Source organism: Herpailurus yagouaroundi, unplaced genomic scaffold (assembly GCF_014898765.1).
Source record: "Herpailurus yagouaroundi ecotype Mexico unplaced genomic scaffold, PumYag 163, whole genome shotgun sequence".
Taxonomy (NCBI): Eukaryota; Metazoa; Chordata; class Mammalia; order Carnivora; family Felidae; genus Herpailurus; species Herpailurus yagouaroundi.
The window spans coordinates 32,357,444-32,377,449 of NW_024412404.1; the positions used below are offsets into that span (position 1 = coordinate 32,357,444).

At 38.3% G+C, this 20,006-nt stretch overlaps 1 protein-coding gene across 2 annotated transcripts in view; it reads left to right on the forward strand.

The window, feature by feature from the left end:
• Positions 1-20,006, forward strand: part of HECTD2 (HECT domain E3 ubiquitin protein ligase 2) — a 77,332-nt gene that overhangs the window by 23,793 nt on the left and 33,533 nt on the right. For both annotated transcript variants that reach the window (XM_040485848.1, XM_040485847.1), the window contains exons 3-6: positions 12,682-12,820; positions 13,524-13,626; positions 14,290-14,379; positions 16,685-16,749. In XM_040485848.1, coding sequence (XP_040341782.1) covers positions 12,682-12,820; positions 13,524-13,626; positions 14,290-14,379; positions 16,685-16,749 — 397 coding nt within the window. The remainder of the gene's footprint in view (positions 1-12,681; positions 12,821-13,523; positions 13,627-14,289; positions 14,380-16,684; positions 16,750-20,006) is intronic.

Below are 20,006 nucleotides of genomic sequence, written 5' to 3' on the forward strand. Positions count from 1 at the left end.
CCCACAGGCCCTAGGCAGTTCCCTTGTCCATTAGAGGTTCTTAGCAAGTAGAGTTGACTCTTAAACAACACAGGTTTGAACCGTATAGATCCACTTATATGCAGATTTTTAAAAAAAATTTTTTTTTTAACGTTTATTTATTTTTGAGACAGAGAGAGACAGAGCATGAACGGCGGAGGGTCAGAGAGAGGGAGACACAGAATCCGAAACAGGCTCCAGGCTCTGAGCTGTCAGCACAGAACCCGACATGGGGCTCAAACTCACGGACCCCGAGATCATGACCTGAGCCGAAGTCGGCCGCTTAACCGACTGAGCCACCCAGGCGCCCCCAGATTTTTAAAATAAATACAGTACAGCGAATATATTTTCCTTATGATTTTTTTAACATTTTATTTTCTCTATCTTATTGTAAGAATACAGTATATAATACATCTGACATACAAAATATGTGTTAACCAACTGTTTATGTTATCAGTAAGGCTTCCAGTCGACAGTACACTATTAGTAGTTAAGTTTTGGGGGAGTCAAAAGTTACATATGGATTTTCAACCGAATGAGGGGTTGGTTGCCCCTAACCCCCACATTGTTAAGTGGTCACCTGTATATACTACATAGAGTAAAACAAAAGAGAATTCAGAACAGAGGAAATGGCTGTCGGAGTGGATGTCCCCAAGCAGTAACAGCAGCAGCCGCAGCAGCAACTTCATGTAGTGCTTACTGTGTGCCACTCACAGTTCTGAGCACTGTACATATGTACGAATTCCTTTAGCCCTTACAGCAGTCTGATGTTGGAATTCTTTTCCCATTTCAAGGCTAAGGAAACTTAAGCCACAGAGACCTCTAAGTGACTCGCCCTGCTTGAATGTACATAGCTAATGAATGGCAGAAATAGAAAAAGGAAAAGAAAGCCAAAAGTAGTTTTGTGTAATGCCTTCATTGAAAGAAGAGTTGGTGAAAGAAAAGGAAGTGAGTCCTGAAAGAGGGAAAAAATCATGTTGCGCTGTGACTTAGAAATCAAGGGGGAAAAAATTAAAGGAGAGGATATAGTCTACAGTGTCATTGCTAAGTGAGGATAAGATGAGTAAGCACTGAGACAAAGACAAAGATTTGTTGGTTAATGTGTGCATGGGTGACTTAAAAGAACAGTTTCAGTAGGATGGTGTGAGGACAGTGCAAATTGTAAAAGTTAAGGGGTGGACTAGTGGCGAGGATGTAAGGGCAACGTAGACTGCCTTTAGAGTAGCTTGAACTGAAAGAAAAGCAGGATCTTGCAGGGTAGTGTTGTCAAGGGCAAGGATCTAATACAGAGGGAGACTAAAGTTTCAGTAGGAACATAGAATAATAAAATGAACTAGTAGACTAGAGAAGTGAGCGGTATGAGGATGGGATCAAGGAAAAATGCAAAGCGTAGGGGTTGAGACGTCAGCTCCAGTGAGGAGAGAAGAGCACCTCTTACTCACACTGTGGAATTAGAAGGAAGAGAGGAAGTAGGAAGAGGAAATGGAAGTAGGAAACTCACTTCTCGCCTTGAATTCACTTCTCTCTGTGGAGGGTATATTAGTTTCTTCCTGCTGCTGTAACATAGAACATAAACATGATAGCTTAAAACAACAGAACTTTATTCTCTCAAGGTCCTGGAGGCTAGAAGTCTAAAATCCAGGCATTGGCGGGAATTGATTCCTTTTGAAGGTTCTGAGAGAGAATGTGTTCCATGCCTCTGTCCCGGCCCCTGGTGGTTACCAGCAATCCTTGGTGTCCCTTGGCTTGGAGATGCCTGTCTCCAATCTCTGCGTCTGTCTTCACATGGCATTATCTCGTGTATGCCTTTTTGTGTCCACATTTCCCTCTTCTTGTAAGGATGCCAGTCATTGAATTAGGGCCCACCCCAATCCAGTATGACCTCATCTTAATTTGATTACATCTACAGAGACCCTTTTTCCAATCAAGGTTACATTCACAGGTCCTAGAATTTAGGACTTCAGTATATCTTCAAACCTATCTATTTGAAAGACACAGTTCAGTCCACAACAGTGTCAAGAACCTTAAGAACATTGAAATGTCTGCTGTGGAGAATGACAGTCAAAAAGAAAGTCATGATTAGCTGTGACCTTCTTTGTTTGGACTGTTTGTTCAAATTCATTAGCCTTTGCTTCCACACTGATTCCTGTATTCCATTCTGTCCATACTAAAATCCTGATGTCTGAACCAACTTATTTGCCCACAACCTACCTGCCTCCTCCTTGGGTGGGTGCGTTGACTCTGAATATGGTCCATGTGTTTGAGCCCCCACTGCTTGCCTGAGGCCCTCTCATCTGTGCCAGTCGTGTGGAATCTGGGCTCAGCCCCAACCTGAACTTGGAGTATTTGTATGCACTACTCTAGAGGAAAAGACCTCTTAGCAGACTTCTTTTACCCTCTTGGAATTCCTAGTGCTGACTTCTCCTAGCTGTTCTGTCTGGATGCCGGCTGGATTCAGGCATGACCTGGAGTTCATATGTCAGGGATGCTGTAGACAGAATTACTTTCTTGAATGGGAAGTTAGACTAAGTCTGACAAATGTAAGCATGTTTATAATTCCTTGATCTTTTGGGAAGCCTCTTTTACTTGCCAGTAAGATGGTTTCCTCAAAGATGCATCATTCTTGGCAGTTATTACAATTTCCTCCCTCTGGTAGCAGGACCTATGCTGGGTATTCTCTAACAGCTTGTCTCCCCAGCTGATCTTCAAGTGGTATTAGAGAAGCTGCAAAAGCCCAGCGTGGGTTTACCTAACAGCTGAGGGATGCCTTTCCTCCCTGGAGATCACATGACTAGGTATGTGTGTCGAGTTGGCTGTCCTTTTGGAGATCAGGGAAGTGTAGGAGTTTTACCTACTACAACAGCTGCTGGGGATGATACATCTTCAGAGAAACAATATAAGTGGTAAGTAATGGTGGAGGGGGATTAGCACTACCTTCTCTCTTATTCTTTTGTATCTTCCTTTCTAAAGTGGTTATGTCCCCTTTCAGACTTACTTAAAACATCTTTAAACAGCACAGAAAGATTTAAAAGAAATGAAGCAGTATCCTCCCCGTATCTTTTAAAATGTCTTTGCACTTCCGGTAATTCAGAAAAGAGTAGACAGGAACCCTGACATTTCCCTCAGGGTCACTGTCCCTCTCCCGGCTCAGTGCATTTGGTGAGTTTAATCTAGAAGAGCCCTGAGGTGACACCGTGAGCTCTGCAGTTTTAGGCGTAACTCCAGAGAAAGGCGTCCTGTGAGCTTTGCCCCTCTGAAATAGCTCTGGGAAACACAGAGTGGTCCTCAGCTCAAATGGTGGCTGGAGCCGTGTGTGGCGGGGTCCTGCGACCTCTACACAGGTGAACAGGTGAAGCACCACAGAGTTTGCACTGTTTCTCCAACAGCGGCTTCAGAGGACGACCGAGCCATAAGCTGTTAGGAGAAATCCAGTGCAGGACTTGCCATCTGGGAGAGAGAAAAGGATCTGAAATAGCTGCTTTCGGAATCTTACCCTAGAAGTATCTCCAAAGCCTCAGATGACCCTGTTTCCAGGTTTCTGGGGAGAATGAACTGATTTTCGACTACATCTCCAAAATCTTTCCCTAGGTCAGAGTGCGTACCTTGGACTTGACTTTTCCTAACTCTACCTAGGGGAGAAGTACATCTATCGTGAACTCAGAGTACCTTGCTGCATTTATTTGTTTATTCATCTGTCTCTTTACTAGTCTGTAGGCTCCTTAAGCCTCTATTTTGGAGAGGGAAAGGGCTATCTATCCTTTCTATTTTTTATACTGAAGGTAATTTTTTGAATAGGTAGCAAGCACATTTGTGTGTTTCAAAAATCAGTACTATAAAAAATAAGTTATGTTTTGGACGTCTCAGTTTTACATTCCTCCCTGCTGTCTGTTGTATTCTTTCCTGTGCTTCTTTATGGAAATGAAATCAAATACAAATACACATTTTCACTTCCTACCTTTTCTTAAAGAAAAAGTAACTGCATGTGCATTGTCTTGCACCTTATTTTTTTTTTAGTTCGTGTATCCTGTGTGTTTTTCTGTATCAGTACATAAAGAGCACCCGTATTCTTTTTTATAGTTTTCTTCCCCTGTATTGGACATACTATACTATAGCTTATTTAATAAGATGATATTAAAAGAAATTTAATGAGTTGTGTCCATTCTTTTAGTGTAAACAATGTCACACTGAATGAATTTGTACGTGTCTTTTTGTTCATATGCCGGTGTTTCTAGGATATTCCTAGAAGTGGGATTGTTGGGTCTGAGAGCAAATGCATCTACAATCTCCTTGAGTTTTTAATACATCTGTGCATCAGGATCCAGCCTCCACGGTACATGGTGTCTTTACTCAGTGCGGAAATACATGGGAGACCATTTTTTTCTGGGTTTCTGGTCAGTTTTCCCTGTTGGAATGTTAGACTCATCCCTATAATAAATTTTCAAAGATATGTCCAGTAGCACATCAAAAGGACTTTTTAATATTTTTATAAGTGGACCCACAAGAGAACATTTTGCCTATGCTTTTGTTGCAGTTTTACAAACATAAACATCATTGAACTTAGTAAAAAGTACATCTCCAAAAACTAATGAATATATTGCAGTATATTTGGTTCTGGTGGCTAAAGTCCTATGAGTCAGAGGATTTTTCCCCCTCTCTCTTCCTTTCTCTCTCCCACCTTCCATTTTATTTTTTGCCAAATGTTCAGAAAAGTCACCCTATAGACAATGATGTAAACACCACCTGTTATGACTAATCCACTCTGGTCTCTTTCTGTTTCAGTTGCCTGCCACTACTAAAGTAATCAAAAGCAATAAAAGTACTGAATTGAGAGAGGGATCCTTCAAATTGTAGCTCATTTATCACTGCCTGGTATCCACACATTGTAAATTATGATATTAAATAAGAATTGAATTTTTGAGTTAACTACTACCAGTAATTGTCATTGCGACCTTAGACATTACACATAGCGCTCATGAGCCTTCTTTTACTCATTTATAGAGTGAGGAAATGGGGTGTTATGTGTTGAAAATATCTTCTACCTCGAAGTTTTATGATTTAAAGGGTTAATTTTCTAAACTATTGATTTTGTTCGGTCCTTGCTGAGTTTTGTTTGACATTTCGTAGTTTACCAGCCCCTACTTCATGCACTTTAGGCTTTAGTTTTGCTACTTGTTTTCCTACATGGTAGAAGGTTTGGCATTATTGGACAGTGGAAAAAACATGGATGTTATGACTTATCAGGGTGTGTTTGAATCCTGGCTCTGTAACTTACCAGCTGTATGATCCTGGAAAAGTTATTTAACCTCTCTGTGCTTGTTTTTCCATCTATAAAATAGCGTAATAAAGAAATCACCTCATAAGTTTGTAAGGATTAATGAAAAAAAGCATTTAAAAAGCATTCAGTTGTGGGGCGCCTAGGCGGCTCAGTTGGTCAAGTGTCCAGTTTTGGCTCAGGTCATGATCTCGCAGTACATGGGTTTGAGCCCCACATCAGGCTCTGTGCTGACAGCTCAGAGCTTGGAGCCTGCTTCTAATTCTGGGTCTCCCTCTCTCTCTGCCCCTCCCCTACTCACGCTCTGTCTCTGTCTCTCAAAAATGAATAAATGTTAAAAAAAATTTTTTTTAAAGCATTCACTTCTGTGCCTTATGAAATTCAGTAAGTGTGAGTGATAATACGACAAGCAGTTACATCGGAGGGAAGGGATTACAATGGGCAGGCGTTTCCATTACTTATTTCATGAGTAACTGCACAAATTTTTTAAAATTTGAAACATCACACATATAGAAAAATGTCATCAACATTTGTGTATGGTTTTGATAATAGTAAAAGGAAAGCACGCGAACTTAGCACTCAAATCAAGAAAAAGAACATTATGGGCCCCTTAAAAGTCCCATTGAGCCCACCCCAGTTGCATTGCCCTGCCTTTGTGTCCAGAGGTAACTACTATTCCCTTGATTTTTTTTAATTTTTATTTATTTTTATTAATGTTTCTTTTTATTTTTGAGAGAGAGAGAGAGAGAGAGAGAGAGAGAGAGAGAGAGAGCATGAGTAGAAGAGGGGCAGAGAGAGAGAGAGAGAGACAGAATCTGAAGCAGGGTCCAGGCTCTGAGCTGTCAGCACAGAGCCTGACATGGGGCTTGAACTCACAAACCCAGGCACCCTCCCTTGATTTAAAAAAAATAGTTTTGTTTTTATACATTCCTGTAAACAATATACTGCCTAAATTATATAATTATACAGACTCTCTCTCTCTCTCTCTCTCTCTCTCTCTCTCACACACACACACACACACACACACACACACACTGCTTAGTTCTGAAAAACTGAATAGCGAGCATAAACCTTGGATGTTTAAGGGACAATATTGCCACTATTAGGTGAAGATTCCCAGGAGATGATAGTCTGAACAGAGTCTCTGAATCAAATCTGGCTCCAACTTCCCCAAGAATTTATGAGTCCTTTCTGGGGAAGTCAGTGGGCTTCCAGGTCATGAGTGAGCCCTGGGAAACAAAAGAACCATTGGCATATCTGACAGAGCTGTGATTTGGACTATGTAGTAAATGTCTGGCAGAAATATGGTCTCTCCGGCTGTCACCAGTTCCCCAGGTTAAAGCAGTGAGGTACACTGAGTGCCCTCAGCTGATTCAGATACCACAGCAAGAAATTTCATCTGGACCTAAGTACCTTTCTCTTTGGCTTCCTTCTTTTTCTGCTCATTTTCCTTCATGGGTTTCAGGAAGCTGTCTTGGCTCTTTGAATGCTTAATATGCTCAATACTTAGATTCATTCTCTTGGCAAGAATCTTGCCTTTAGCTTGTTTGTTTACGACAGTGCCAACAGCAAGATGGGTAACACTGTAGACTTCCAGTTTTGCCCTGGTAACATTGGTGGGGCATTCCTTTTTGAGTAATGTCCATTCCCTTGATGTCAACAACATCACCTTTCTTGTAGATTCACATGTATGTGGCCAAAGGAACAACTCCATGTTTTCTAAAAGGCCTAGAGAACATAAGGCAGGTGCCTCTCCCCGTTCCTTTTGAGTTGGTCATTTGAGCGAATCACTAGAAGATGGCGGTTCCAGCTGAAAGGCTGGTGATAGGCTTTTAAATTTTTCCCCTCCCTGCATGATTTCCGACTCTTCCAGGTTGCTTTTGTTTACTTGTTTTGGTTTCTACAATATTGGAATCCCTTGAAGGCTTGTTCACTCCTATGCTGGTGACTGATGCTGGCTGTAGTCTTGGACTTTAAATAGGTTCTAGATGGAACACCTGCACCTGGCCTTTTCGTGGACTGCTTGGCTTCCTCACGGCATGGTGACTGGATCCCAGGGTCAAGCACCCCAAAAAGAGACAACCAAGCAGAAGTTTTATTACCTTTCGTAACCTAGTCATACAGCATCACTCTGTCACAGTTTTTCATTAGCAAGGATTAACTAAAGCTGGCCCGTATTCCAAGGGAGAAGAGTTAAGACTCCATCTTTTCATGGGGGAAATATAAAAGGATTTATAGATGTATTTTATTGTTTTTTTTTTAATTTAAATTCAAGTTAGTTAACATACATTGTAGTCTTGGCTTCGGGAGTAGAACCTGGTGATTCATCTCTTACGGGTAACACCCAGTGCTCATCCCCAAAAGTGCCCTCCTTAATGCCCATCACCCATTTAACCCATCCTCCCACGCACCTCCCCTTCAGCAACCCTCAGCTTGTTCGCCATATTTAAGACTCTCTTATGTTTTGTCTCCCTTTCTGTTTTTCTCTTATTTTTCCTTCCCTTCCCCTATGTTCATCTTTGTATTTTAAAATGACCACACCATGTGAGTGTAAAATCCTCAAAGAGGAGCCAGGTCTTTTGACTCTTGTTTTAGAACTTTTTCTTATACCCTGTTGTAGGACAGGAAATCATAACTAAAATCAGGTGTTTAGAAGACATGTGCATGTTACGTTTCCATGCTGCTTCAGTTTCTGTCATAATGTCATCGTATAGTTCACTCTGTTAATAGAGAATTTTTTTCAACTTTTTTGATTGGTTTGTAAGTTCTGTCCCTTTTGTTCTTAAGTAGTTGTAGAGATGGACATTAGAAATTATTAAACTAGTGGTTTTCAGACTTATTTTTATTTTTTATTTTCATAGAAAACACTTTTTGGAAAACTAAAATTTTTCTTGGGGCATCATTATATTAAAAGCAGAGAAAAGCTAAGCTGCTCTGAGCAAACATATCCACCAGCACCCAGTCCCATGAGGTGGTCCTTGAAGTTCTTTGGAACCTTGGGAATAACTAACTTAGGTTATCTCTTTCATATTATCATTATTATTTCTTAGGTTTATTTATTTTTGAGAGAGAGACAGACAGACAGACAGACAGTGTGAGCAGGAAAGGAGCAAAGAGAGGAGACACAGAATCTGAAGCAGGCTCCCGGCTCTGAGATGTCAGCACAGAGCCCGACACGAGTCTTGAACCCACAGACTGCGAGATCACGACCTGAGCCGAAGTTGGATGCTCAACTGACTGAGTAACCCAGGCGTCCCCCCCGCCATCTCTTTCATATTATAGTGTCAAAAGTGTGGTCTAAGGAGTTTCAGTGACATGTCTAAGATTATAGGAGTAAGTGAGCCAACAATGGGACCAAGTCCTTACTTTTTTATTATTACTTGAGTGTAAATTATTTGGGATGACACTTAGAGGATGGCATTTTGCAACACCGTGTCACCAGCAGCAAACCTTTTAAACTAGTGTTTCCTTTCCATCAGTAGAGGGATAAGGAACAGGCCCAGGTTCTCCTCCTGAACACCCAGCCTCCACAGAGACTCGTGTTTACCTCTGATGCTGCCATTGCCATCTGTGCTGGATGGCCAGGAACAATCTTCAGTGTCCTAATCATGTTGCCAATTTAAAATGTCAGTCTTAATTTTGGTGGCTCCACTTGTGGAAAACCACGTATTACTAGTTTCCGACCAGAGTCAGCTTATGATCGCTTCTTGAAAACAGTGAGTGAGCTGGCGAAATTTGGCTGATAATCTCCCACCCTTATACATAGTTGTGTTATGATCTTCATTCCCCCCCCCCCCCAATATACTTCCAGCCCCCACCAGAACCTTTAATCTTTTTGCACTGGCTTCAAGTGTTTCACTTAATGTTTCTAAGCAACCAACTAAAATTGGCAGCACTATATTAAAAGCTAGGGAAGACGATTACTGCTTATCAATTTAGCACAAATTGTTCCCAAGTATTGGCTGAATGAAACCAAAATGACAGGTTTTCACTGATAAACATATTTTGGCTTTTTTCAGCGTATTACAGTATTCTATATTGCAGAAAAGCCTGCATGTGATGGAACAAAGAATTGTTCTATTTATAATATCAGTTTGAGATTTAATTAATCTCTCATCACCACATTTATTGATTTTCTCTCTTGAATTAGACTTTAATAACCATCTGTGAGAACAGACTGAAAGCCTGTCTCTGGAAACAATGCCTTGATATTTAGGGACATGAGAGCAGCTGTGAGCTGTTGTTCTTCCTTTCTTAATAGTTGAAAGTCACATCCTGTAGTTTGGCTTTCATTCACTAATGTGAGCAAATGATCTGCCTTTCTGACTCAAGTTCCATTTACATAGTACGTTAACATTCTATGTGTTACTCTTCTGTCCAAGTTACCTTCTGACCTAAAAATAAATCCCATCTGGGCCTCTGGATCTAATCTCACCCTATAATCCTCTCGGTCTCAGCATTACTATTTCTCTTATATAAGAATCTTCCCACTCTCAGGCTTTGCCAAAATCCAGCTATCTTACTAACTAGACTTTTTCACTCTTCTTCCACCTCAGCATGGTATTAATAAAAATGAGTGGGTATAAAAATGTATATATACGCTTTGTGAGTGAGTAAGTTAATTTATATTTGAATGAGTCTGTGTGTATCTAATAGTGGGTGTTTATAGCCCAGGTTGGGAAAGGTGTGTGGGAAGGGATAGGAAAGGGTGAGCCTGGTGAAGAAGAAGAGAAACTGTAGAGGAGCCTCAAGACAACAGTAACAAGACCGGTGTTGGAGAGAGGAGACTATCATCTGTTTCTTTGCTGCTGAGATGCCCATTTCTTTCTTATGGTTATAGGTTTCCAAACACAACAAGATATCATTTGTAGAGATACCTAATTTTACTTGCTAATAAATTGAACCTCAGTCCAATATATGCCTAAAGTAAAAATTGCTAGAAATTGGGTATTTCCATATTGAATAAAGTGTATAAAAATCAGTTCTGGAACTGAATGAAAGAAATTTAATCGTCTCGTACTGTCAGCATCACTGGTCTTTCCTAGTACCCACTGAACAATGTTTCTCTGTGCGATCCTCGGACCGGCGGCATCAGCATCATCTGGTAACATGTTAGAAATACAGATTCTTGGGCCCCACCCCAGACCTACTCAATCGCAAACCTTGGGGAAGGAGCTAGTAACCTGTGTTTTAACAAGCTCTCCAGGTGATTCTGATACACAGTAAAGTTTGAAAATCATTGCTGTTAATTATAAGAAATTGGCATGTCTGGAGTATCCTCTAATATGAAAGATATTTTACTTTAAAATACACGCTGACACTAACGAAATTTATCCTAGTTTATTGATGTTAGTCATAGATGCAAGGACAGATACTAGACTGGGGGAGTGGATAAGGAAGGAAAGACCTTACAGCTATGTTACTACTGTGATGATTGATACAGCTATGTTTGCTTAGTTGAAGATATATCCTGATTACATAAGAGGAGAATTAAATTCTATATGTGTACATTTCATTATTGTAGAATTTAGGATATGAAAAATATTCATTTACTCCATTGGTTTGGAAGTATTAATAATTCATAAAGTAAAATAACCAAAATAAAATGCTTAGTAGATGGGCTCGAAAGCAGAATGGAGGAGACAGGAATAAATTAGCTGGAACAGAGAACAATGGAAGTTACCCCCTCTGAGCAATAGGCAGAAAATAGACTAGAAGGAAAACATGAATTATCTCAGAGACCTGTGGGACTGTGACAAAAGAGGTTACTTTCTTGTCATTGATGTCTTAGAAGGACAGGAGAAAGAGGGTAGGCTGAAAAAGTACTTGGAAATGACTGAAAGCTTCCTATATTTGGGAAGAGACATAAACAGGTTCAAGAAACTGTGAACCACATACAGGATAAACCCAAAGAAATCTACGTCAAGACATTCGATAATCACATCTCTGAAAACTAAAGGCCTCTGAAAAGCAGCCAAACACAGCACCTTACCTATAGGGTAAGATCACTATAAACAGAAAACAGTGAAGGGAAGTAAAAGGTACCATTTCTATACTTCACTCCAACTGGTAAAATGGTAACACCAGTAGACTATGATAAGTTGTATGTATATAATATCTAGAGCAACCTTTCAGAAACACTACAGATGAATCAAAATGGAATTCTAAAAAATGTTCAAAATAACCCACAAGAAGGTAGGAAAAAAATAAAACAAATAGAAAACAAAAAAATAAAACAACAGACTTAAGCCCTGATGGATCAATAATTACATTGATTGTAAATGGTCTAAAATACATCAGAAAAAAGAGATTGGCAGAGTAGATTAAAAATCTGACCTGACTGTATGTCATCTATAAGAAATTCGATTCAAATATAACAATACAGGCAGGATAAACGTAAAAGGATGGGAAAAGATATACAGTAGTGGCTGTATTAATATCAGATAATCTAAGTAGACCTAGAACAAAGAAAATCCTGGAGAGAGAGAGAAATATTATATAATGATAAAATCAGAATTATAAGGAAAGAATTAGAAATATTTTTTTTAATTTTAGAAACAAACCAGAGGGAACACAAAAGCAAACATACATACCAGATAATGCCCCAAGAGAACTAGAAGATGAAAAGGAGGAAATGTTTAAAATTTAAAAAGAAATGAAGAAATCGATAAAAAATTTGACAGAAATTAACTAAAATTGAAACAGGCAGAGGCTCACATCTGGGTAATTGGAGAAAGGAGGGGCTTGGTAAGACTCTGTCACTCAACTGATTCATGATTTCAAAGCTATTTGGCTTCTAATAATTCATTAAGCCATGCATTCCTTTTGTGAGATTCTTCTGTATTTGTTTTGTTTTGCAATTAAAAGATTATGAAATGCAACAAAAAAACCAAACAGTGAGCTGGCAAATATTTGCAAAAAGAAAAAGGAAAATATGGAAAAGTGTCATGCAAATAGGTTTTTTTTTTAAAAAAAACTAAAACTACAGTCAATAATTACAGAGGATGTAAATAAATGGTTTGCATATATTCAAGAAGGTAATAAACATTAAAAACATTGAGTCTCACTGAAATACTCCCCGAAACACAACTTTCTGGAAAGGAGCAAGGAAAGAAACTTTAAATTTAGTAGATTATATCTGTAGATAACTTTTAATTAAGATACGGCCTAATATTTGTTGTGAGTGAAGTTGGGGTTGGAGGGGACTGGTGGCAATAGAGCCTACAGTAGGCGCCCTTTAACTGTGGTGGGTTTTCTGTTATGTGATCCCAAGGCAAATGTATTACTAAATAATTCATTTGTTTTCTGTTCACGTTGAGGTAGCCTGGCATTTTATAACTTGGAAAAGTTTTACCATTAATTACATTGAATGCTTTTTTTATACTTCACAGTGAGAGACCTACCACCAATTTGCCTTGATGTTAGACAAAAACAGCGTATCTCTACAGAAGCATCATCATCTGAAATGAAGGCCCCAGTTCTTCCAGAACCTGTTCTTCCTAACCAGCCCAAGACCATGAAAGACTTTCAGTAAGTTTCAGCTCACTGTTACATGTAGACATATGGATATCTGCGTGCTAGTACTTTCCATGTTTTAACATTTTTGTGTGAGAAATTGGACTCGTGGCTGTTTGTAAGGCATTGGTCAAGAGGGAAGACACAAAAGTTGAAGGTGAAAACAAATGTATAAATAACAGGGAAGGGGTAGACAATGTGGCAGCAACACTAAATAATAGAATATAGTAGAAACACTAAATAACAGAATATGAGTTAAAATAGACAAAAAGGAGATGAAGGTGGTGATAAAATAATAAAATGTTGCCTTTAAAAAAAAATAGCATTTCATCTACTATGTAACACATAAACTCTAAAACCTATGTCACTACTGAAGAAAGTCCAAATGGATACTTGAAGGGCTGAGTGATAATGGGAAAGTAGAGAGAGAATGTAAACAAATCTTTCAAGAAGCTTAGCTGTGAAGTGGAGGAAAGGAAGTGTTAATTGTAAGGAGCATGTCAAGAATGACCTTTTTCAAAAGCATGTAGATGGGAAAGCTGAATTGATATCATGAGCTAATTAAGAATTATAGATTCATAAACTATATTTACATTAACTGGAACATACTGAACGGCTTCAGTATTTCAAGTTACATGCTTGGTGACATTTGTAAAGAAGAAGTGCTGTTTTATCCGGGTAGTATTTCTGTCATAGTTGATGTATGTTTTCATTTTAGGGAAGATACAGAAAAAGCTAAGTCGTCAGGAGATTGGAAAGCAGTACATGATTTTTATCTGACAACATTTGATTCTTTCCCAGAACTAAATGCTGCATTTAAGGTAATTACACATAAAACACATTTTTCAATTTTAGTTTCCTTTTTTTCTTTTCTTTTTTTCTTTTATTACTTTTTTAATGTTTTTATATATTTTCGAGAGACAGAGAAACAGAGCATGAGCAGGGGAGGGGCAGAGAGAGAGGGAGAAACAGAATGCAAAGCGGGCTCCAGGCTCCGAGCTGTCTGTCAGCACAGAGCCTGATGTGGGGCTTGAACTCATGAATTGCAAGATCATGACCTGAGCCCTTCAGATGCTTAACTAACTGAGCCACCCAGGTGCCCCTAGTTTTCAATTTTCCAAAGAAGATACAATAATTCAGCTCTTTCCCTACCCAATATTGACTTAAGCAGCTGTTTAAAGAAACATTTATAGGTATTAATTTCTGAAATTATGCATATCACAAATAAATATTACTTAACTGATATCTTAAAGGTTGTTTGTATTTGTACTAATGCTGATGTTTCACGCCACTCTTTCAGTTTTAAAAAGGAAAGTGACTAAAATAATTCTCATACATTCATTTTTATTTTTAGCAACTTGGCCCTGAAAGTTCTTTTTCAACATCCTACCAAGAAATTATGAAGTAATGGTTAGGGCTCAGATATTACTAAGAACAGTCCTTAAATGTTATATATACACTAAACTTATTAATTGAATTTGCAGAAAGATGCCACCACCTCATTTAATACCATTGAAGACTCTGGGATTAATGCTAAGTTTGTGAATGCTGTATATGATGCCTTACTTAATACTGTAAGTATTGATTGTGAACAGATGCAAATAGCATAACTCTCTATCTCTTCTGTATTTCAAAAGCAGCCACAGAAATATTGTAATAATCACTTTGCAACATAATTATATTAGAAATTCTGATATAATTTTACAGTAAATTTAGTTGGAATTCTCAGAAAATTAGATTTATTTAATTAAAAAAGAATTAAGCAGAAAATACTTCTGTGTCCAGTTCATCGAAGGCTTGCTGAAATAAAATCACGCTTCACTTAGTCAGCAAAAGATTAAAAATTATTTGATTGTACTGGCATTGCATTGAATTTATAGTGGTTCTCAAACTTTACTATGTATGGCAATCACAGGAAGGGTTTTTTAGAATACAAAGTTTCAGATTCAGTAGGTCTGGGTAGAGCCCAAGCATTTGTGTTTCTAACAAATTCCCAGGATATATTGATGCTCCTGATCCAGGGACCACATTTTGAGAACCACAGTACAATAGATGAATTTGTGAAGAACTGACATTTTTTAAATCCATAAGCATGATATATCCCTCCAATGACTTGGATCGTCTTTAGTTTTTCTTGGTGATTCCTTGTAGTTTTCTGGATAAAGGTCTTACCTGTGTATTGTTACATTTATTTCTAGTACTTGATTTTTTTCTGATGCTATTGTAATTTGCTATTCATATTCTAATTACTAGTATATAGAAATACTTTCATGTATTTATCTTTATTTACTTACCATGCCAAATTCACTCACTAATTCTAATAGTGCATCAGTAGATTTATTTGGATTTCTGTATGGACAATCCTGTCATTTGTGAAAAAGGAGACTTTGACCATTTTAGTCCTTTTATCTTGCACTGGCTAGGACCTCTTGTACACTTTCAAATAAAAGAAGTAATAGATACCTGAGTACTTTACTGTTTAATATATATAAAAAGGTATATAATAATATTTGTCATGAGAGAAATGTAAATAGCATTACATATTTGTTCAAAATGAGTAAAAAGTTTTTTAAGCACCTTACCATGAATTGACAATATTGTGGAGCAGATGGAACTTTCATACCTTGATGAGGGACGGATAAACTAGTACAACCACTTTGGAAAATTGCTTGGCATTATTCACTGACTCTTAAGCATATACATATATACTGTGACCCAAAAAGTTCCACTCCTAGGACATTTGTCTGACCTTTTTTGACTTGGAATATTGTCAGTGTTTTATAGACACTAAAAAATTAAATCTACAACACAAGGGGAAAACTCTCTAAAATGGAAATATGATTTTTTTTAGTATTTGAATTATTAAACTATGTAGGAATTTTTTTTAATGCCTTTTCCAATCCAACAATGAAAAAAAAGTCTTTTTGTTAATGTTTTATTTTTTAGAGAGAGAGAGAAAGAGAGAGAGAGAGAGAGAGAGAGAGAGAGACAGAGCATGAGCAGGGGAGGGGCAGAGAGAGAGGGAGACACAGAATCTGAAGCAGGCTCCAGGCTCTGAGCTGTGTCAGCACAGAGCCCGATCGGGGGCTCCCACTCACAAACCATGAGATCATGACCTGAGCCGAAGTTGGACGCTCAACCGACCGAGCCACCCAAGTGCCCCTGAAAAAAAGTCTTATTTTTTTATTAAACATAATTTCATTGCACTTAATAGGATTGTGGGTTTAACTGCTAATTATAACTTGGTTCTGGTGGTATTCATATATTTAAATATATGCAGCCATTTTATACTGTTAAACATGCTACTCTTGGGGCGCCTGGGTGGCGCAGTCGGTTAAGCGTCCGACTTCAGCCAGGTCACGATCTCGCGCTCCGTGAGTTCGAGCCCCGCGTCGGGCTCTGGGCTGATGGCTCAGAGCCTGGAGCCTGTTTCCGATTCTGTGTCTCCCTCTCTCTGCCCCTCCCCTGTTCATACTCTGTCTCTCTCTGTCCCCAAAATAAATAAACGTTGAAAAAAAAAAAACAAAACAAAAAAAAACCATGCTACTCTTGGACTTGTGCTCGTGATTTTATCCTGTTAATCCAGGGAAAGTGAAATTGTTTTTCAGTCATACAAAACTGATGTTGGTCATCAAAGGGCCACCATATGTGTTTGTGCAGTTGGTGGTGCATGACCCATCCCGGGGAGCATTCTCATTGTAATCTTATGTCATTGGTGCTCTAGCCCTCTCAGATGTGAAAGTGATACCACCATAAGTGGCAGTTCTGGGTCCTCAAGTCAGATTTTAACTATTGAAACAGATCTGTCACTATAATTAACATATAAAAATCACCTAAGTAGTTAATCCTAATTATTTTATGATTTTCTTTTGCCTACAGCCTCAAGACATTCAGAAGACGGTATTAAAGGGAATCATTAACAGCCTATTACGAGAATGGAAAGGGTAATTGTAACTTACATTTAGCTAATTGATACAGATAATTTCTACATCCCATACGTCTTTAATATATATGTATGTGGTTTACTCTCAGAAAAAAATTTTAGTTGTTATAAAAACATAGATCAGAAAGAAATTATAAACTGTTTATGACAAAGCTTTCTAACTTGAGATTTGTTACTTCTCAGGAAGGTCCATAGGTGAGCTTCAGAGGATCTGTGAGTCCTTTAAAATTGCATATAGGGGCACCTGGGTGCCTCAGTCAGTTGCGCATCCAACTTCAGCCCAGGTCATGATCTTGCAGTTCGTGAGTTCGAGCCCCGCTTTGGGCTCTGTGATGACAGCTCAAGAGCCTGAAGCCTGCTTCAGATTCTGTGTCTCCCTCTCTGCCCCTTGCCCACTTGCACTCTTATCTCTCTCTCAAAAATAAATACACATTAAAAAAATTACATATAAAATTTGTTATGTACAGGGGCGCCTGGGTGGCGCAGTCGGTTCAGCGTCCGACTTCAGCCAGGTCACGATCTCGCGGTCCGTGAGTTCGAGCCCCGCGTCAGGCTCTGGGCTGATGGCTCAGAACCTGGAGCCTGTTTCCGATTCTGTGTCTCCCTCTCTCTCTGCCCCTCCCCAGTTCATGCTCTGTCTCTCTCTGTCCCAAATATAAATAAACGTTGAAAAAAAAAATTAAAAAAAAAAAATAGAAACATCTTTAAAAAAAAAAATTTGTTATGTACAGATATGTGTGTGGAACAAAAACGGGATGGGTAGTTACATTGTAATCTAGAATTAAATAACGTGGACATTAAATTTAGCTTTGGACTTCTTGGTAACTAGAGCAAAATTTTTCTTCTTTCTAATATAAGGAAATATAAGTTTGGCTACTGAAGTATTTTTTTCTTAGAACTAAATCTTGAATCGTTATATAAGGAATGATGGGCCATGTGATTGATAACGTTGAAACTGTGGATATGCATAACACAACAATATACTTTGAAAAGTCCATATTATTTAAAATGATATTATTTAAGTAGGATATAATGTAAATAATAGCTTCTTTTGAAGCCAAAGAAATACCATTAAATTATAATCCGAATGTTTATATTAAGCCCCATTTAAAAATATCAAAATTATTAAATGTTAAATGTGCTCCGTATTTTTAAGTAACATTGCTCTGATTTTCAAAGAAATTCATGGTTATTACAGAAAATTTAGAGAAAGCACTACTAGTATTATTTAAAAGCATAAAAATGTTGAGGCGCCTGGGTGGCTCGTCGGGTAAGCGTCAGATTTTGGATCAGGGCATGATCTCACAGTTCGTGCGTTCGAGCCCCACATCGGGCTCTGTACTGACAGCTCAGAGTCTGGAGCCTGCTTTGAATTCTGTGTCTCCCTCTCTCTCTGCCCCTCCCCCACTCACACTCTGTTTCTACGCTGTCAAAAAATAAAACATTAAAACATTTTTTTTAAAGTATAACATGTTAACATTTTGCCATCTTTTTTCCTAGTCACCTTTTTTAAACAATTGACATCACACTGTGTAGTTTCATGTGATTTTTAACTTAACAGTATTTTTCCTAATTTATCATTCCAGTAATAAGTTTGCATTTCCTTGAATTGTATGGTTGTGGTCAAACACGTAGTGCTTTTACTGAAAATGGAGAGATTTAGCACATGCGGAGCGTTCCGGAGAGATGAGGAAGCCCAGGGGCCTGACCCTGCCCAGCCTCAGTTCGCGCTCAGCATACTCAGTGCTTTCTAGCCTAGCACATGCCCTGCCGAAGCGTGCCTGAGACACATTAAATGATAATTCCATTGATCTATCTAAAGAGCGTGTGGTCTTTACCCAAAAATCTTGTTTTGTTTTGGGTTTATTAGAATAACAACAAGGTCTAAAGCTCGCTGACTATTATGCGCTAGGCACCTTTCTAATAATCATCCATGTGTTTCTCATTGAATCTTCACTACACGCCTGTGAAGTGGGTAATACAATTATTTTCATTTCACAGTAGAGGAAACTAATTTACAGAAAAGTTACATAAATGGCCCAAGTTAACACAGTAAGTGCTGGAGTCAGGACTAGAACCCAAGCAGTCTGGCCTAGAGCTGTGATCTCCCGCCACAACTTGAGTGCGCAGAACTGTGTATTGCATTGGATTACTAGTCCCCAGGACAGGAAATTGGAAATTGGCATGGTCTTGCCATAAAATGGAAAAAATAGTGTTCGCCTATCACCAGGAATTTTAGTATTTATGAATTGCCTTGAGCATTTAAAAAAAAATTTTTTTTAACATTTATTTATTTTTTGAGAGACGCAGAGTGTGAGCAGGAGACAGGCAGAAAGAAAGGGAGTCACAGAGTCCAAAGCAGGCTCTAGGCTCTGAGCTGTCATCACAGATCCCGATGTGGGGCTCAAACTCATGAACCACGAGACCGTGACCTGAGCTGAAGTCGGATACTTAACCGACTGAGCCACCCAGGCGCCCCTAAAATACTTCCAAATATAATTTCTAAAACATAACAATAGCCCCATTCAGAAAATAGTATGACAAATATTTAGAATATTACAGACAGAAATAGTTTAGATTTGTTTTAAGCGTAAACAGTTTAAATCCTCATTCAGTCAAGATAGTTATTCTACAAAGAAATGTTACTGACTAAACATTTTTATAAAAATATGTGTATACATTTTTCACATTTTAATACATATGTTATATATTTATTTTCAGATTATGTAGCTTCACATTTTGTAAAGGTCATTTAGGACATTTGGGGTAATGGTTTATGTTTTTAGATTTATTTTGTAACTATAACAGAAAAGTAAATAATTATTTAGTGATTTTATTTTCTTAAAGGAAATTCAAGGAGATACGGGGAGGGGAACATTTTTCCCCCAGCATTTAATTTTGAAAATTTTCAAACCACAGAAAACTTAAAGATGATGAAAACTCAGTACATCTTTCACCTAGATTCACCAGTTGTTAATTTAATGCCACATTTGCTTTTTGCCTTCTCGCCCTATGTATGTGAGTACATGTGTAATTATTTTTTTAGAAAGTGGAAGACACTTCACCTCTAATTACTTCAGCGTGTATTCCCTAATAACATTCTCCTACATCACCATAACACTGTGTCGCACCAAACAAATTTAACATTTTTCTAATAGGACTCTCTCAAATGCAGTCCACATTTACATTTCCCCCTGTTGTCTCAAAAGTGTTCTTTAATAAATGGGTTTTGTTTTTCAATCAAGGACCCAGTCAAGG